This window comes from Triturus cristatus, chromosome 2_1 (assembly GCF_964204655.1).
Source record: "Triturus cristatus chromosome 2_1, aTriCri1.1, whole genome shotgun sequence".
NCBI lineage: Eukaryota > Metazoa > Chordata > Amphibia > Caudata > Salamandridae > Triturus > Triturus cristatus.
Genome location: NC_140581.1, coordinates 1,144,591,064 through 1,144,606,861, shown reverse-complemented (window position 1 = coordinate 1,144,606,861; position 15,798 = coordinate 1,144,591,064). Strand labels below are relative to the sequence as shown.

General features: G+C 44.2%; 1 protein-coding gene across 1 annotated transcript in view; it reads right to left on the bottom strand.

Annotated features, from left to right (window-relative positions):
• Window positions 1–15,798, bottom strand: part of FRMPD1 (FERM and PDZ domain containing 1) — a 923,611-nt gene that overhangs the window by 194,706 nt on the left and 713,107 nt on the right. The window contains exon 11 of the mRNA XM_085636581.1: window positions 15,047–15,173. Coding sequence (XP_085492707.1) covers window positions 15,047–15,173 — 127 coding nt within the window. The remainder of the gene's footprint in view (window positions 1–15,046; window positions 15,174–15,798) is intronic.

Genomic DNA, 15,798 nt, shown 5'->3' with positions numbered 1-15,798 from the left:
CTTCCCTTTTACTTGCTGGGAGAACAGCAACACCAGCCAGTACAGCGCATGGAACGCAGATAACCCCTATGATTCCTTCCACGTGGAGCACAGCGGATAAAAACGAGATTAGCCTAGAATCCTGGAATGTGGCAGGAATTGCCTCAAAGGTAGGCAATGAACAATGGCATTATCTCTGGCAATCCCTGGAGATTATCTGCTTCCGGGAAACATGGGCTAAGGAGCTGGTTTTCTTTCCAGGGTTCTGCCCATTTCACACTCCCGCAGTGCCATCAACGTCAGGCAGAGGGAAGGGGGGACTATTAACGTTAACCTCTAATACCATACCTTTACAAGTAAGGCAGGCCGGTTCATCAAATACCCATTTCCAGCTTTTCCAACTCATGCACAGAAACGAAGGCCCCTGGATTTTAATCAATTTTTATAATGATGTATTTGGGAGGAATATGAAGGTAGTGGTAGAAGATTTAACTAGAGAGTTGGGAAAAATTAACACACTCACAAAAAAGGGCCCACTTAACATTATCTGGGTGGGGGACTTTAATACTCACCTTTGCAAGTATAATGAGGCTAAGGTGTGCGGCCTGGATGACTCTCAGGGCAACCCCCTCAGCCATTTCTCACACAATGAATATGGTAACACCCTGAACAGTCTCCTACTCACGAGAAATCTGGAAATAATGAACAATAAAAGCAGGCCAGATAGGGAAAACATTCAGACGGGGTAATCATGAGTCAACGATTGACTTCACTTTAGCTTCTTCAGCAATAAGCGGAAAAGTGGCCCACGTGGATAATCTATTTACATGTTATAGCGATCATGCTATTCTACTCATCCATCTAAGTTTTCCCTGCAAAATGAAAAAACATCAACAGGTAGTAGATTTCTTTTTTTTAACACACAATTTTATTGATTTTTATACATATTGTCAGTACATATACACATATCAATTTCACTTGTACAGTCGGTATTTGGGCCGTTGTCAAATCATATAAGAGTAGGTCAGCAGAGTACTATGAGGTTCTGCTGACTCTGCATTTATATTGCTTCAGTTGGTTGCTGTAGAACCAATTGCACACAAACATGCCCACTGTATACCTTCGTATTAATAACAGGTTAATAAACATGACCATATTTTCAGTACTTGTTTCAAACTCTAATTTGTCAAAACAGGCCCCCCTCCCTCCACCTCCATGTTGGGCTCACCCTTATACATGTTAACTGATATTGTTCTGTACAGTGCTCCAGCAGAAAGCATCTTTATCTGTAATGCCTTTATAATGACTGAGTTGCCTGGAATGTGATTATATTTCTAGATGGGAGTGTTCTGGCCTCGTAATGTATCCTGGGAATACTCTACACAGTCTGAAAACTAGTAGGTTCTGTTAAATCTATAGCCTTTAACGACTCCATCATGTGGTCCCACTCCATGGAAATGGGTATTTTGCTCTGCCCCCTGTGTTCTTCTTGTCGAAGCGTGGCTCTGTCCGTCACTCCCCATCGGACCATATCAACAGGTAGTAGATAACATATTGCTAACTAGGAAAAATGGCTACCAATTAAAGTGGGCACAGGTTGAGAAGCTGAAACTGGCACCTGAAATTATAGCCCAAGCCATGGAAGACATTTTACATTGCATGGGCGAGGGTTCTTCCCCTTTGCAACTGGTCACCCAGTTTAGAGCCCCATTATTAAAATTAAAAATTGCAGTTACCCGTACAAAGTTAAAAGATTCCATTTGAATTGGCCGTTGGTTTGATCAACCATGCTCCATGGTAAGGAAAGCCCTTGTCAATGCTCTAAAGGCCCACCATAGAGACCCAGCACTGATAAGATCGCTATGTGGCGACTACAAGCAGGCTAGAAAAATAAGAGAGAAGGATTTCAGGGAGAAGGCCTGGGACGACCTTGAGCAAGCTGCTGCCTCGGGCTGCAGCAAGGAGTTCTGGAAAGTTATAAATGCCCCTCACTTTAAAGGCTACAAGGATCCCTCCCTGGACTCAAATGTAGACGAGTACACATGGGTGGGCTACTTTGAAAGTATCTGACTCCAACACCTCCCCCACACCATCATCTCCCGAGCTAGCCACCTTACCCCAAGGTAGTTTGAGATTTTCTCTATCTGAAGTCAGAAGAGGGCAGGAGGCTTGTGCTCCAGGAGAGGCCCCGGGCCTTGACAGGGTCCCAATCGATCTTTTCCAGAAGAATTACGATATGTGGCTCCCTCTACTGACAAATGTATTTAATAGCATAGCGGCAGAGGGTCCCCCACCATCCTGGAACCAGAGCGTAACAGTCCCTATTTACAAGAAAGGAGATAGGGCCAGTCCGAAGAACTATCGTCCTATCTCCCTTCTGGATACCACCGCCAAGCTTATAGGCCGGCTTTTATAAGCCAGACTGGAGGACTGGGCCCAAGAACATAACATACTGACGCAGGCGCAATATGGCTTCCAGAGGGGAAAGGGGACGGGCGACCAATGTCTTAATTCATCGCTTTGCATAGACAAATACACCAAAGTAAAAGGCAGGAAGATCTATATGGCCTTTATGGACCCTTCAGCGGCCTTCGATTGTGTTTCCCATCAGAAGCTGTGGCCCATGTTGGAGGGGATGAGAGTCGACAACTTGATAATCCGCTTCATTCGCCAGCTATACACCAATGCCACCGCTTGCGTTCAGTATGGCATAAATGGGAAATATACACATTCATTTAAGATGGAGAGGGGGATCAGGCAGGATGCATTCTCGCTCCATTTATTTTTTCCATTTATACAAACGGGGTGGGGGCGGCCCTGACTGGCTCACCTCTGGACGAGCCTACATTTGACAACATCCCCCTTTCGATACTGGCCTATGCGGACGATGTGGTCCTAATTGCCAGGACAGGGGTCACCCTACAAACATCGTATGCCTCATTTATGGCCTCACTAGACCTTAGAGTTAATTAATCAAAATCTTTCAATATCATAGCGTGGAGCCGGCAGAGGAGCGAAAGCCCAACATATCCACCTGGCTCCAAAGAAAATCGAAGTGGTAGACTCCTTTTTATACCTGGGAGTCTTATTCGACAAGAATCACTCCTGGACAAACTTGGTGGCAGCAAGAGTACTAGGCATGGAAAGGAGCCTTCAAGCTATTAAGGACTTTGCTAGAAAGTTAGGAGCCAGTCCCCTGGATACGATAAAAAATATCTATCGCGCAAAAACAAAGGCATCGGCAGCGAATGGGGCTAGAGTCTGGGGGATGGCAAATACGGACCAACTCCAGAAAATGGAAGACACATTCTTCAAAAATAAGGTATCATTACCTCATTCATTCTTTAACAACATTTTACACCTTGAATTAGGGTTTCCCTATTTGCTAGATTTCATTAGACTGGCGCCAGTCTTGTTGTGGCTTTCGATTTGGCGTAAGTTCACTGGTAATTTAATGCAACGCATAATTGGCGATTGTCTGAAGCTGGATCACTATAAAAATATTAGCTGGCTCAGATATGTAGGGCAGAATTGACTGCAATCGGGCAGGGAAATTTATTTAGGGACCCCTCATCTTGCAGGAGCGCCTCAAAACAGCAAATCACTGAGCTATACCTTTAGAGGGCCAATTCCGCCTGGAGGGAAAAGAACCAGCGACAAAAGGTGTCCCTTGCATATGATCTCACCCCCCCAAGATTAGGGGAAGGATTCTCATACCTCTCCTGCATCAGTATTGCCCAGCATAGATTAATTTTATTGCATTTCTGCCTGAACTTCATTCCACTGATGCTAGGTTTCCCAGAGAGGAAGTTTAAACACTCAGATTTGTCCCCCTGCCCGTGTGATAACCACTCGCCTCAGACAGATATACACTTAGTATTATTTTGCAAGGTGTACTATACTGAAAGAAAAGCTTTTATCCTTCCAATTTTAAGGTGCTACAATTTAACGCAATGTAGGGTGGTGCTTTATTTTCTAAAGGCACTCTCTGATCCCTTTGTTTGCTTTTTCTGTAACAAGTTTCCTGTGAGCCAGTGTGAGAAAGAGGAAGCGGGGTCTGCTGTCTTAAACTGTTGTAATAATGGGAAAAATTGATATATTTAAGTAAGGTGGGATTAAGCTCCCCTAAAACTCTTATAAAACCTTGACTGTTCTTGTAAATGTTTAAAATAAATATTATCTTTACTCGACCAGGGCTCATTTGACAAAACTGTCTAGAACTCCACAAAGATCTCAATTATTTTATTATTGCTCTTATACGGTTTTATAATACTGCTTTTATGGCTCACTTGCTGAAATTGTGCTCTTATGGTCTGGTTTAAAAAGAGATCGAATAAAGATTTATGACTGACTGAGTGGTTTTAAACCCAGGAGCATAACGTCAGGTGTCGCCGGGGCAGAAATGTAAGGACCTTGCGAAGCAGCTCGAATACCTCATCCCAGAATGGGCGAATAATTTGGCATTCCCACCAGATGAGAAGCGACTCGCCTAATGCTCGGCATTCTCTCCAACATCAGTACACGAGGTGTAGTTTACGGGGAGGTGTAGTGAACCACAGTTTGTAATGTATCTCCCGCCCCAGGGATGAGATAGATGATGAGATAGATGAGGAGTGTATGTCTCTGTGTAGTCTATCAGTTTGGTGTCACCTGTACCCCTAGAGCCCTTTCCCACCCTTTATTATGCTGCCATGAGGGTGGGGTGTCATGTGCTACGAGTAGTCTATACAATGTTGAGATGGTACCTCGTGGTGCAAATCAGTTTGGCGAATTATTGTTCAAATGGTGTGTGGACATATTTGGCAATAGTGTGAGGAGAGGTGGATAATTAGCAGCACAAAGGTCGGTCACGGCCCACTGAAAGTGAAAGCTGGGCACCAGCACGGCTATTTCCTACTGCAGGAGAGTCACACTGAGGGGCAGATTTACAAGACCCTTGTGCCACTTTTGTGTCACTTTTAACATGGGAAATGTGACGCAAAAGTGGCGCAAGGGGCTTGTAAATCTGCCCCAAAGAATTTAGGATTTATCGTAGTTAACCTTGTCCCCGGAGACCCCCTCAAAGGCTTCTAAGAGTTTCACTACTGCCGAGATTGAGGCAGCAGGCAAGTCCAGAGTCAAAAGAACGTTGTCCATATAAAGGGAAATTTAGTATTCCCTCACACTGAATCGGATTCCAGTGACCGCAGTAGTCTGCCTATTTAGACATGCAAGGGGCTCTATAAATATAGCAAACAGGAGTGACAAGAGGGGCACCCCTGTATGGTGCTCCGAGTCGGTCTGAATGGTGTAGAAAAGTAGCCGTCAGGGGCTACGCTAGCAACAGGAGTAGTTGGATAAAATCATCTTTAGGAACTTTGGGCCAAAGCCCATTTTCTGCAGTGTAAGAAGCAGGAAGGTCCAGTCCACCCAATCAAAGGCCTTCTCAGAGCCTAGGGATTACAAAATTGCTGGGACCTTTTTAAGGGAGGTCTTCTCGATCTGGTGGATGGATGTTCTAATGTTGTCATGAGCCTGGAGACCCTGAATGAAGTTGCTATGGTAAGAGTGCACTAGAGCATTCAGCACTGAGTTGATCCGGGCCGCAAGGATTTTTGTGTATAACTTAGCGTCGATGTCTAGTATGGCTATAAATCAGTAGGAGGCACAATACTGAACATCTTGGAGGATTTCGGGATTACTGACACCACTGGCTACCCCAATGTTTCTGCAACGGCCCGTGGCGGCACAGTGGTTGAACAGATCAGTGAGTTTTGGGATCAGTTGGGGGATGTATGTCTTATAGAATTGGGCAGGAAGGCCATCAGCTTCTGGGGTCTTATTAGTTTTAAGGGCCTTGATGGCCAGCAGCACCTCTGAGTCTCTCTGGGCAGCTGTAATCCTATCTAGGTTAATTGACTCCAAAAAGACCTCCTTGTCTGATGGGGATAAAGAGATCCCTCTATACCAGGGGTCTCCATCCTTTTCAGGAATAAGAGCAACTTATGTTCAATAAAAAGCTTCCCGAGCTACTAATATTGTTGTAATACTGAGCGCACCAGACAAGATTACATTTGTGGCCGTAATTTGCAAGATTACCAGCATTTATCACCTCAGTGCACTAGGCACGGGTGATGGCATTAATTTATAAAATACTTCTTTATGTGGAATGTCCCTACAGGGGTAATATATAACAACCATAGCTGCAATGACCTTGGAACTAAGTTAATAATATTAATATTAAGTCTTCCCAGTGCCCCATGATTTATCACTCAAATAACTAAATAGGTTTCCGAAAATCCACCACTTTTCTTCAATATCAGCTTATGAATAATGAAAATACACATATTTGTGTCCTGATTAAACACTTTTTAATTTTGATATATACATAAATTAATTAAACTGTGCAAAAGCATTTAATTTAGTAGGCTGGACTGCACAGAAGAGAGCTACTTAAAGGTAGATGGAAAGCTATCAGTAGCTTACGAGCTACTTGTTGGAGAAGGCTGCTCTATGCAAATTTTCATAAAAATCACGCAGTTCGTCAACTTTCTCCTCATTGTTCAGTAGAAGGGCTCTCGAAAGAGCTACTATTTCCTCCACTTATTCTTTTTCACGTTTGCCTCTTAGGAATGGGTGTGCCTACTTTGCCCCTGTCCACATAGGCTCTAATTCTAAGGTGAAGCAGAGCCAGCTCCGTTCTGTTGGTGTAGTGATAAGCAGCAGACCTCTGGCTGTCGCACGTGCTCTCATGACGCAGTTGTTGCCATTCCCGTTCAAGTTCTCGGACCTCAACTTTATGTCTTTGTATTTCGAGCTTCCACAACCACTTCTGTTCAGCGACCACTGGTAGGAAATGGCCCTGAACCACTGCCTCAAAGGCATCCCATACCTCAGGAATAGGTACCTCTCCACCATCATTGTGTTAAAAATATTTCTCTATTTGTTGTCCTATCTATTTTTTAGTAAGTGGGCCCTCAAGTAGAGATGGATGCAATCTCCAGTTTCCCTACTGTCTCTTCTTTCCTATATCTAGTTGAATCCTGACAGGGGTGTGGGTGGAGACTGAAATCGAGCCAATCTCTGCAACTCGAGTGCGTCCCATAAGATAATTGCTCAGTAAGATACAGTTGAATTGTGAGTGGGTGCGGTGTACATGACAGTAGAAAGTGTAGACCCTATTAACTGGATTGAGCTCCCACCCGGCATCTCATAGGGCCAAGTCTCCAATGGTGTTTCTCAGCTATTAGAAAAGGCATCTGCCTGGGTGCAGTTTATCCTGTCCCTGAAGGTATGTGTGTTCCAAACCATATTTAGGACTCTAGCCAATATGATTTAGAAGTCAACCAAGAAAGCACCTTGAGCTATATTCAGGGCATTGACTGTGGCTACTGTGAAATACATGTCATGAAACGTCCCCACCAGAATAAGATGTCTGCCCTCCTTGCCTGCATACGTGCACGTAATGGAGACTGGAGATTATGCCTAAAGTATATGGCCACCCTTTCTGTTCGGCGAATTTAAATTTACCCAGCATCCCTAAAATTAATAGGATCCGTAGCGGAGGTCGAACCTTTTCATACAACATAGCCAGATTGTGGAATACCCTCCCTCTCAATCCGCAACTAGAAACTTCCCACCTTACCTTCCGGAAGTGTCGTAAAACGTGGCTACTCTAGAAGAGTAATTGCTAGCCACCTACTTTAACCTCTTCCGCCACTAGGTACAGGATGCCTTAGGGTAGCCATGTGCTCAACAAACGCTAATTAATAATAATAATAATAATAATAAGTGATAGCTTGTTGCATACGCAGTGTGCTTCATCCTCCCCTGGTCCTTGTGGAGGGGATGAGTTTCCTGTAGACAGATAATGTCTGGGTTAGAGTCTTGAAGTGCTCACCAGACTACCCCTTCATTATTCGGCGAATTAAGGCCCTGTATGTTGAGGAAGGCAAGTTCGATCATGGGTGTATGTGTGTGATTAGTTGACTGGCGCAATTTGGTCTAATGATCAGTAGAGCGATTTGTCCGAGTGGACACAACTGTGTTTCCCCACCATCTATCTCCAAAATCCTTTGTCCCAAACAGATCAGTAAACAATAATTACACAAAAACAAGAGAACAAAAGACTCTATGTTATGTTGGGCCAAATGAACAGGTTGGTGTGAGTGGGTTACGCACGTCCCCTGTGTTTCCCAATACGGGGGTAGGAGGCCCCTTGCCTCTGCACGATCGACCCATCCCAGAGGATTACAAGTTCGCTACGAAAGAGCCAGGCTGCCAGGAAAATATTATGGGTCTCCCTCCTACACCCATCCAACAGAAAAGATGCTTTTGGTATCTGTGTCCATTCTGCTAATGCAACCTCTACTGGGCTCACAGGTAGTCTCACCTCAACCCAGCTCGGGGGTGGGGGGGGCTCACTCTTCCCCGGGACCCGTGATCATTTTAGAGTGCAGGAGGCACCCAGAAATTGGTATTTTATTGCACTCCATCTTTATCAAGAGGAAGCACTTTCAGTATCATCCCTCTTTCCCAGATTCATGGAGGACATCAATATCTGCTGAAGTAAAGCTCTATGCTCTGCTAAACTGATGAACCATTGTTCCTGCCCCATGAGATCAAAGAGGTAAGAGGTTCTATTCTATCCACTTTCTGGCTTCCAAACAAAACAGAGACTAGATCTGAAAGGTTGTTCATATTTTGTGGCTCCTTGGATCCATATTTCTCTGTCTCTACTTATCCTTCCCAACCATCTTTCCTTCAGTTTGCAGTAGGAGGTCTCCACATTTATTCCAGAGTATTGCCCTTCAGCCTGTACTCAGCTCCAGAACAGAAGTCTTCACCAGGTTTTTGGCTCCAGTGATGGCTTTCTTGCACTTGGAGGAGAATCAGGTGCTGCCTTGCCTTGCTCTGCGGCTAATACTTTCTCATTCCTTTTCAAAGGTAGAGTCCAGTATCCAGATGATGTGCAGTTGTTTGACAGAGCTAGGGTTACTGCTGAACTAGAAAACATCACATCTCATCCCAGCTCATGAACGTCAGTTCATCGAAGCCCAGTTTCGGACTGTCTTGGGCTCAGTCCTTCTTTCAGAGAATAGATATTTGTGTATCCAGTCCTATTTGAGACATCTGTTGTTCCTTCCTTCAACCTCAACAAGAGAGTGATTACGATTTCTGGGTTACTTGCAATCAATACTGCAGTGGTCCTATATGCTCGTTTTCGTACAAGACCTCTGAAAATTAACCTTTTCAGATACCGGAGTCCAGAGCTGCACAAACTGAGGCCTTAAACCGCGTGACCTCTGTGGTATCTTGTGCCATTCCCTAGTGGCTGTTCCCAGAACATTTCTAGGAGTAATTGCTATTAACCTCCCAACTCCTATTGTGCTTAACGCAGATATGAGCCATTGGACGTGGGAAGCAACCTTAAATGATCAATAGTTGCAGTGATGATGTGCCCACTCAAGGAAAATCATTCTTTGAATTGGAGGGAGCTTTATGGATTCCTTCAAGTTATTCAAGGGTTTTCTCTCCTCCCTCGGTGCAAGACAGTCCTAGTCAGGAAAGATAAATCATGTGGCCAAAGCTTTTATCAGCTGGAAGCAGTACATGAAGGTTGTTTCAGGCTCAGGCGACTCAGTCAATCTGCTCTTAGGAGGAGGAAGCTTTGTTCTCCCTTTTCCTATTGAATCCCCAGTGGTCAAGAATCAGGTTGCAAATCATGACAGCAGTATCTTTGCCTCACCTGTGTCATTCCATCTGTCCAGGAATCTTTCCAACTGAACAGTTAGGCCTTTCCAGGCAGGGCCTGTTTGCTTCAAAGGAAATTATCAGTTCAAGTTCAAGTTCAAAATTTATTGTATGATTAATTAAAATCTTTACAACTGTACAAAAAAGGTAATAAAATTAATGTCATTACAATCGCAATTTAAAAGCCAAGCATTAAAATCAACGTTTGTAATATCTCATTGGTTGTATGGTTTTAAAATGTATGTTTGACCATCACATACTTGTTATAATTACAGTGTTTTTTTTTTTTGTTTTTTTTTACGAGCCCTGCAAGCCAGCGTCAGCACAAGTTGTGCGGAGCCCACAAAGGAGGCAAAACGCGCTTACGGTGGCAAGGCAGCAGCCGCAATACGGACGCGCCCAAAAAGGAAAAGAATAACCTTAAGACACTGATATATTCAATATCTCTGAACTGGAGAATACCGGTTCACACATTCACTAGGTCCTGAGGAATGCCCAACGACCCCCTCCAGGGGCGCCAGAAGGGCAGAAACATGTCGACCACATTTTTTTGATTTGGACACCTAAAGTGCTGGGGTTACATAATTTGACCCACTGCACCACCCTTGTTTTTAGAAGTCTACCAATACACCTGACGGAATAAAGTTTGCTTTTGAAGGAAGTACTGGCAAGACATTTTTTAAACCAATGTTTCACGTTATTTTGCACTTTTTTGCACCAATATTTCTGATCACTACTGCGAAGTAGCGGTTGCCTCCAGGTGGAGGAAGCATAACACAAGAGACCCGATGATAATGCTTACACGTATTCAAAAGGCGGAGAACCAAGATACACCACCAATACCATCACAAATACGTGATTGAGGGTTCTCATAATACCTATTTTGGTATTAGTGGTTCAGACAACGACCCAAAAGACCCCTATTTCCAGTTACAAGTGATCCATTCCCTTATGATTCAAGACAGATAATTACAGTGGTAACATTTTAAATCTAGTCCAGCTTCTGTGCACCTACTTGCTAAAACTTTTTTTTTTTTTTTACGTTCTATCCGTATTCACACACGGCGCCTTGAGGCTAAAAACTGGATGGTCATTCTTCTCTGCTTCCTCCTGATCGGCTTGTCGTAATAATTTTCTTACCTCTACCAGGTATTTTACTCCCCGGCATGCCAAAATTGTGGAGGAGCCATCCAACCAGCGTATCACGGCTTGCCTGCACGTGCGGATATTCAGTTCGTTAAAAATTGGTTTTAAATACCGTTTCCTCAGGAACATAACTGCTGGACACACACATAATAGGTGGATTAAGGATTCCTTGGTGTGACCACACAGTCGACACTGCGCAGGTTGTATGTGATGTTTCCAGGACGGCTGTAGATCTTTTGAGTCATGTTGGCCCATCCGAAAGTCTGTGTAGCTCTTTTTTACGTGCCGGCTGAAATGAGAGAATAAATATGCTTGCGGTTTTAGTAGTTTATAAGAAGAGATGACTGTCCACCCGTGTCGACATTTGGCAATTATATTTTTGTCTTCCAAAAAGGATTCTCTTTTTGCTGCGTCGTTGACCGCTTTACTAATACTTGCTTTGTCAGCCCTAGTTTCCCATGCTGTTTGTACTCCCAGGTCGGCCAAACATGTACTTAATTTCTTCCCAGCATAGGCTATCCATATTATTTGGTTCTGCTGAACGGAATTTTTGGCATAATTTTACGAAGCCGCTCATGCTCCGAAATTTCTGATTTTGAAGACCAAACTCAAGCCGAACTTGCGACGGAGAGGCAGAATTTGGCAGGTTGAAAACGGCCTTATAAATCTTTGTCTGGAGATTATTTAATAGGACAGCCTCCTTGCCACACCAGGTGACTAACCCGTATGACAAGGTGGGCAAAATTTGTGCTGCCATCACTTTTAAAAGGTGGTTGTAATTCGGGCAGACCAATTTTGTTTTTAGCAGTCTATATGCAAAAAGTTGTGATTGTGCTTTGGCTTTTATAGCCAGTATATGCTCTTTATGTGTTATGCCCCGCCCTATTAGTATTCCAAGATATTTATATGACCCTTGCTCTTCAACCGTTGCCCCTTTCACCGACCACCGACCATTTGAATTTGTTTTTTTTAGGGTCCACTAGGCGAACGACTTTTGTTTTTGCTTTGTTTAGTTCCAAGTTTTCCTGGTCCAAGTAAGATACTAGGTTATTTATCGATCTTTGTAGACACATCGGAGTTTAACTTAGTAGAACTATGTCGTCCGCGTATTGTAACACGGTGATCAGATTATTAGCCATTTTCGGCCGGTGACAGTTGGCTGCTTCCATGTTTTTGCTAATATCCGAGAGAAACAGGTTAAATAGGCTTGGTGCTAGCACGCAACCTTGTTTCAAACCTTGGTGCGTGTCAATGCTCGGAGTTGTTCTGCATCCGTCGCCTAATTTCACTCTTGCCCAGGTGTCACTGTAGAAGGCAATTATTGCTTTTAGTAGTTGGCTCGGCAGACCCCATGCCTTTAATTTTAACCAAAGACGCTCTCTACTCACTCGATCAAAAGCCGATTTTATGTCGACAAAACATGCATACAGCCTTGTTCTCTTTTTTAAAGCATTTTCTGTTAACAGTGACAGGATTGCCAGGTTTGTTATTGTGCCCATCCCTTGCCTAAAGCCTGTTTGGAACTTAGGAATTATGTTCTTATCGTCCATCCAGTCTCGCAGCTGTACCAGGAGGCACGAAGCATAAAGTTTTGCCTCTACATCAATTAAGGATATCAACCTATAATTCGAAGGCTCGCGATGATCTCCCTGTTTAAATATTGGGTGGATTATATTCCCTTTCCATGAATCTGGAACTTCGGACTGAGCATATATCTGGTTAAAGAGAGGCATTAGATTCTCCGACCAGAAATCTGGGTCGTTCTTAAAAAGCGCATTGGGCAGCCCATTTGGTCCTGCTGCTCCCTCTGTCTTAAGTTTTTGTATTATGCCTCGAAGTTGTTTACAAGTGTCAGGGAATATTCTTCATTACCTCTTCTCCAACTCTGGTTTGTTTTAGATTTTTTCGCTACCAACGTTAGCCCACAGGAGTGATTATTATCCTTCTTCCCCAGTCTTGCTTTGTTTGGGGCTAGAAGGCATGGAGTATGCCCTTTATGTGAGTCGCCCACTAAGCACCTATATGCATTTATTGCCATTTCTCTCCTCCTGAGGATTCAATGGAAGATTCAGGAGGCAGCTGCAACAAAGATCTTGTTTGCTCGTTTTGGCCACATCACCCTTGGTTCCTTCCTTACTTCTTCTGGAAATGATCCCTCCAGTTCATAATCCCCCCTATTCATCCCTGCTCCACTTTTCTTCTACTTTCCCCTCAGGCCCTCACCGGTCTTCACCTCATGGCTAGAAGGTTAAATGGACAGGCCTTCAATTGCAGAGGAGCTCTAGGATGGTGGCCTTGTTTATTCAGGAATCTCATCACTCCTCTACTGTTGTAAACTGTTTGAACCATTGAGTTAATTTTCAAGCATGGTGTTTGATTGAATGCCACAACCTGTTGTCTCTTGCTCACTGGACCTTCTTTGGGACGGATTCTTGTAAGTGTGTTATTCTCCACCTCAGGTGTTCAGTGGGCCATATATGAGGAAATCTGAAATACTCGGATCCCTGGTCAGAGGTAGTTCCCTTGAGAGCATGGCTTCTTGGGGACAGGGATGGACTGGGGAGCCAAAAGGGGCCTAAGCAAAAATGCTCAAAACAGTCCTGCTCCCTTCCTCCCCTACCACTATCACTCTCTTTACATTCATCCATTTGTCTCTTCCCTTCCCTCTCTCTCTCTCTCTCTCTCTCTCTCTCTCTCTCTCTCCTCTCTCTCCATCCCTCTCTCCCTCTATGCCTCTTTCCTTCTCCCCCTTGAAGCCCCTTGTGCCTGTTGCAAATAATCTCTAGCTGGGGAAAGCATAAGAGGCACCAGCAGGATCTGTGGGCTTTCAAAATAGCTCCAGCCCATCGGGGAGATGCCTGCTGGAATAAAAAGCCAGTCAGGCCCTGCGTGGCGGTTTTGAAATAAGAAAAATGTGAAGCACTCTGCCCTTCCTCTGTGACATTTTCCAACAGTTTTACAAGGGGTATAGGGTTCTCCCATCAACCGACTGTCTTCTAAACAGCTCTTGTGGCTCTTAACAAATGTTGCCTTCCGTGTTGCTATCGAAACGGCCAGCAGATTAGGTGAGCTTAGCTCCTTGATAATCACAGCCCCTTTGGGTTATATCCAGACAAGGTGCTTTCTTATGATCTGGTCTGAGTTTTATTCTTAGGATGCCCTCCTATTTCCATGTGTCGCAGGAAATGTTTCTGCCTGTCTTTCAGCCAGGGATAGACGGGGGGGGGGGGGGGGGGGTTCTTCACTCCCTGGAAGTTAATAGGGCCCTCTCAATCTATGTGGAGCAGGGAAAGGGTTTTCACTCATTTGAGTCTTTGTGTCTTTTGGAGCTCCAAGCATGGAAAAGAAACCCCAACTGGTATTATTCGTCTCTAGGTACAGCTGACTATTTCACTTGCCTATGTTGCAATGGAGGATCCCTGGGGATTCAAGGTCGATTTACTAGGGGTATAATTGCATTCAGGGCTGAGGTTGGTGGCGTTCCTTTCCAAATCTGTAGGGCTGGCACTTGGGTATTCCCTTACTTTCGTACTACATTGCTAGCTGGATGTCTTGGTGTCTTAATTTTGCTGTTTAAATCTTGAACGCTAGTTCTTTTTAGCATGCTTCTATTAAATAGAATGTTGGCACTACATCTGGGACTCAGTGTTTTTGGTGTGTTCTCTGGTGGCATTGTTACATCCTCATGTTGTACTGCCTTTGATAAGGAAGATGGAAGTAGAGGCAATTTCTTAATTACTTACTCGTAATCTTCATTACTCCTTGTCGTGGTCTTCCTCGTCACAGTCTTCTTCTCTTCTCTTCTCCTGTTAGCTTCTGCAGATGGTGGTGTTCTGGGAGGCAGGCAAGCAAATTTGGGGGGGGGGGGGCGTAGCGGCATAGCCACGTATAAACAGGACTGGAAGACAGGCTTACTTAGGAGAAAAGGAAAACCAGCCTTGAGTTATAGGTTAATCTGTCACAACAAGACTAAAATAGTTAAACACCATCTGAGGGAAAGCAGACCTTGGAAGAACATCAAGAAAAATCTTGATCATTAGTACAAAGTAATTCAACATTACATAATCAATCATGGACGGTAGTCTACTTGTTTTTATTACTAACAACTTGAACAGCCAATGGAGATGCATTATTTTTATAAACTCTCATAGCTGTACAACCACAGAGATTAACATGACAGGTGGGTCACCTTCTGCCTGGGATCCAATAAAGCCTGGTTCCTCTTCATGTGGAAGTTAATGGCCTTCTTTATATCTTTGCCGCGCATATTTCGGAGCAAAGTTGGAGATATAAAGTTTTCAATCCCCCAATCCTTCCTGAAGAAGAAAGAGATCATTACTGAATTACCACTCTTTGTGCGTCTGCTCATATAAACATTGCGTGCAGGTATTTCAAAACACAGGGCCGGCTTTAGGGCAGTTTGACCGGTGCTGCCGCATGGGCCCTGAACTGTGGAGGGGGCTCTGACCTCAGGGGAGGGGGGCTGTGTTTAGCAAGAATTTATGATTGGAGAGATGAGGGGCACTTTTGCCCAGTGGTAGTGAGAGAATCCAGAGAGACGGTCATGGGGTGTTGGAGCGCCAGAAATGATGGTCGTACCAGGCGCTAAAGCCGGCCCTGTACAAAACAACTGGCCTTAGGTGATTCTGTGATAAAGATATTGCATGCTTCTGGACTGGGACAGTAATAACAAAGTGGTCAGGCAAAGCACGACTGTCTCTCAGTTGATCTCCCATGAGAGTAATTTAAAGTTCACACGTTTTTATTGTCTGTAGTAATCAGCAGAGATGTATCAGCATTGCCTTAATACCATTTAGAAACTGACCTTATTTAGTGGCAGTGTGCGGCTTCTTCAAGAAGGAATTGTCGGAATTTCATTTAGTTTGCAGCGCTGTGCTTTAAAAGTCTCATCGCTCATTCATTCACTTCTCTATCCATTTA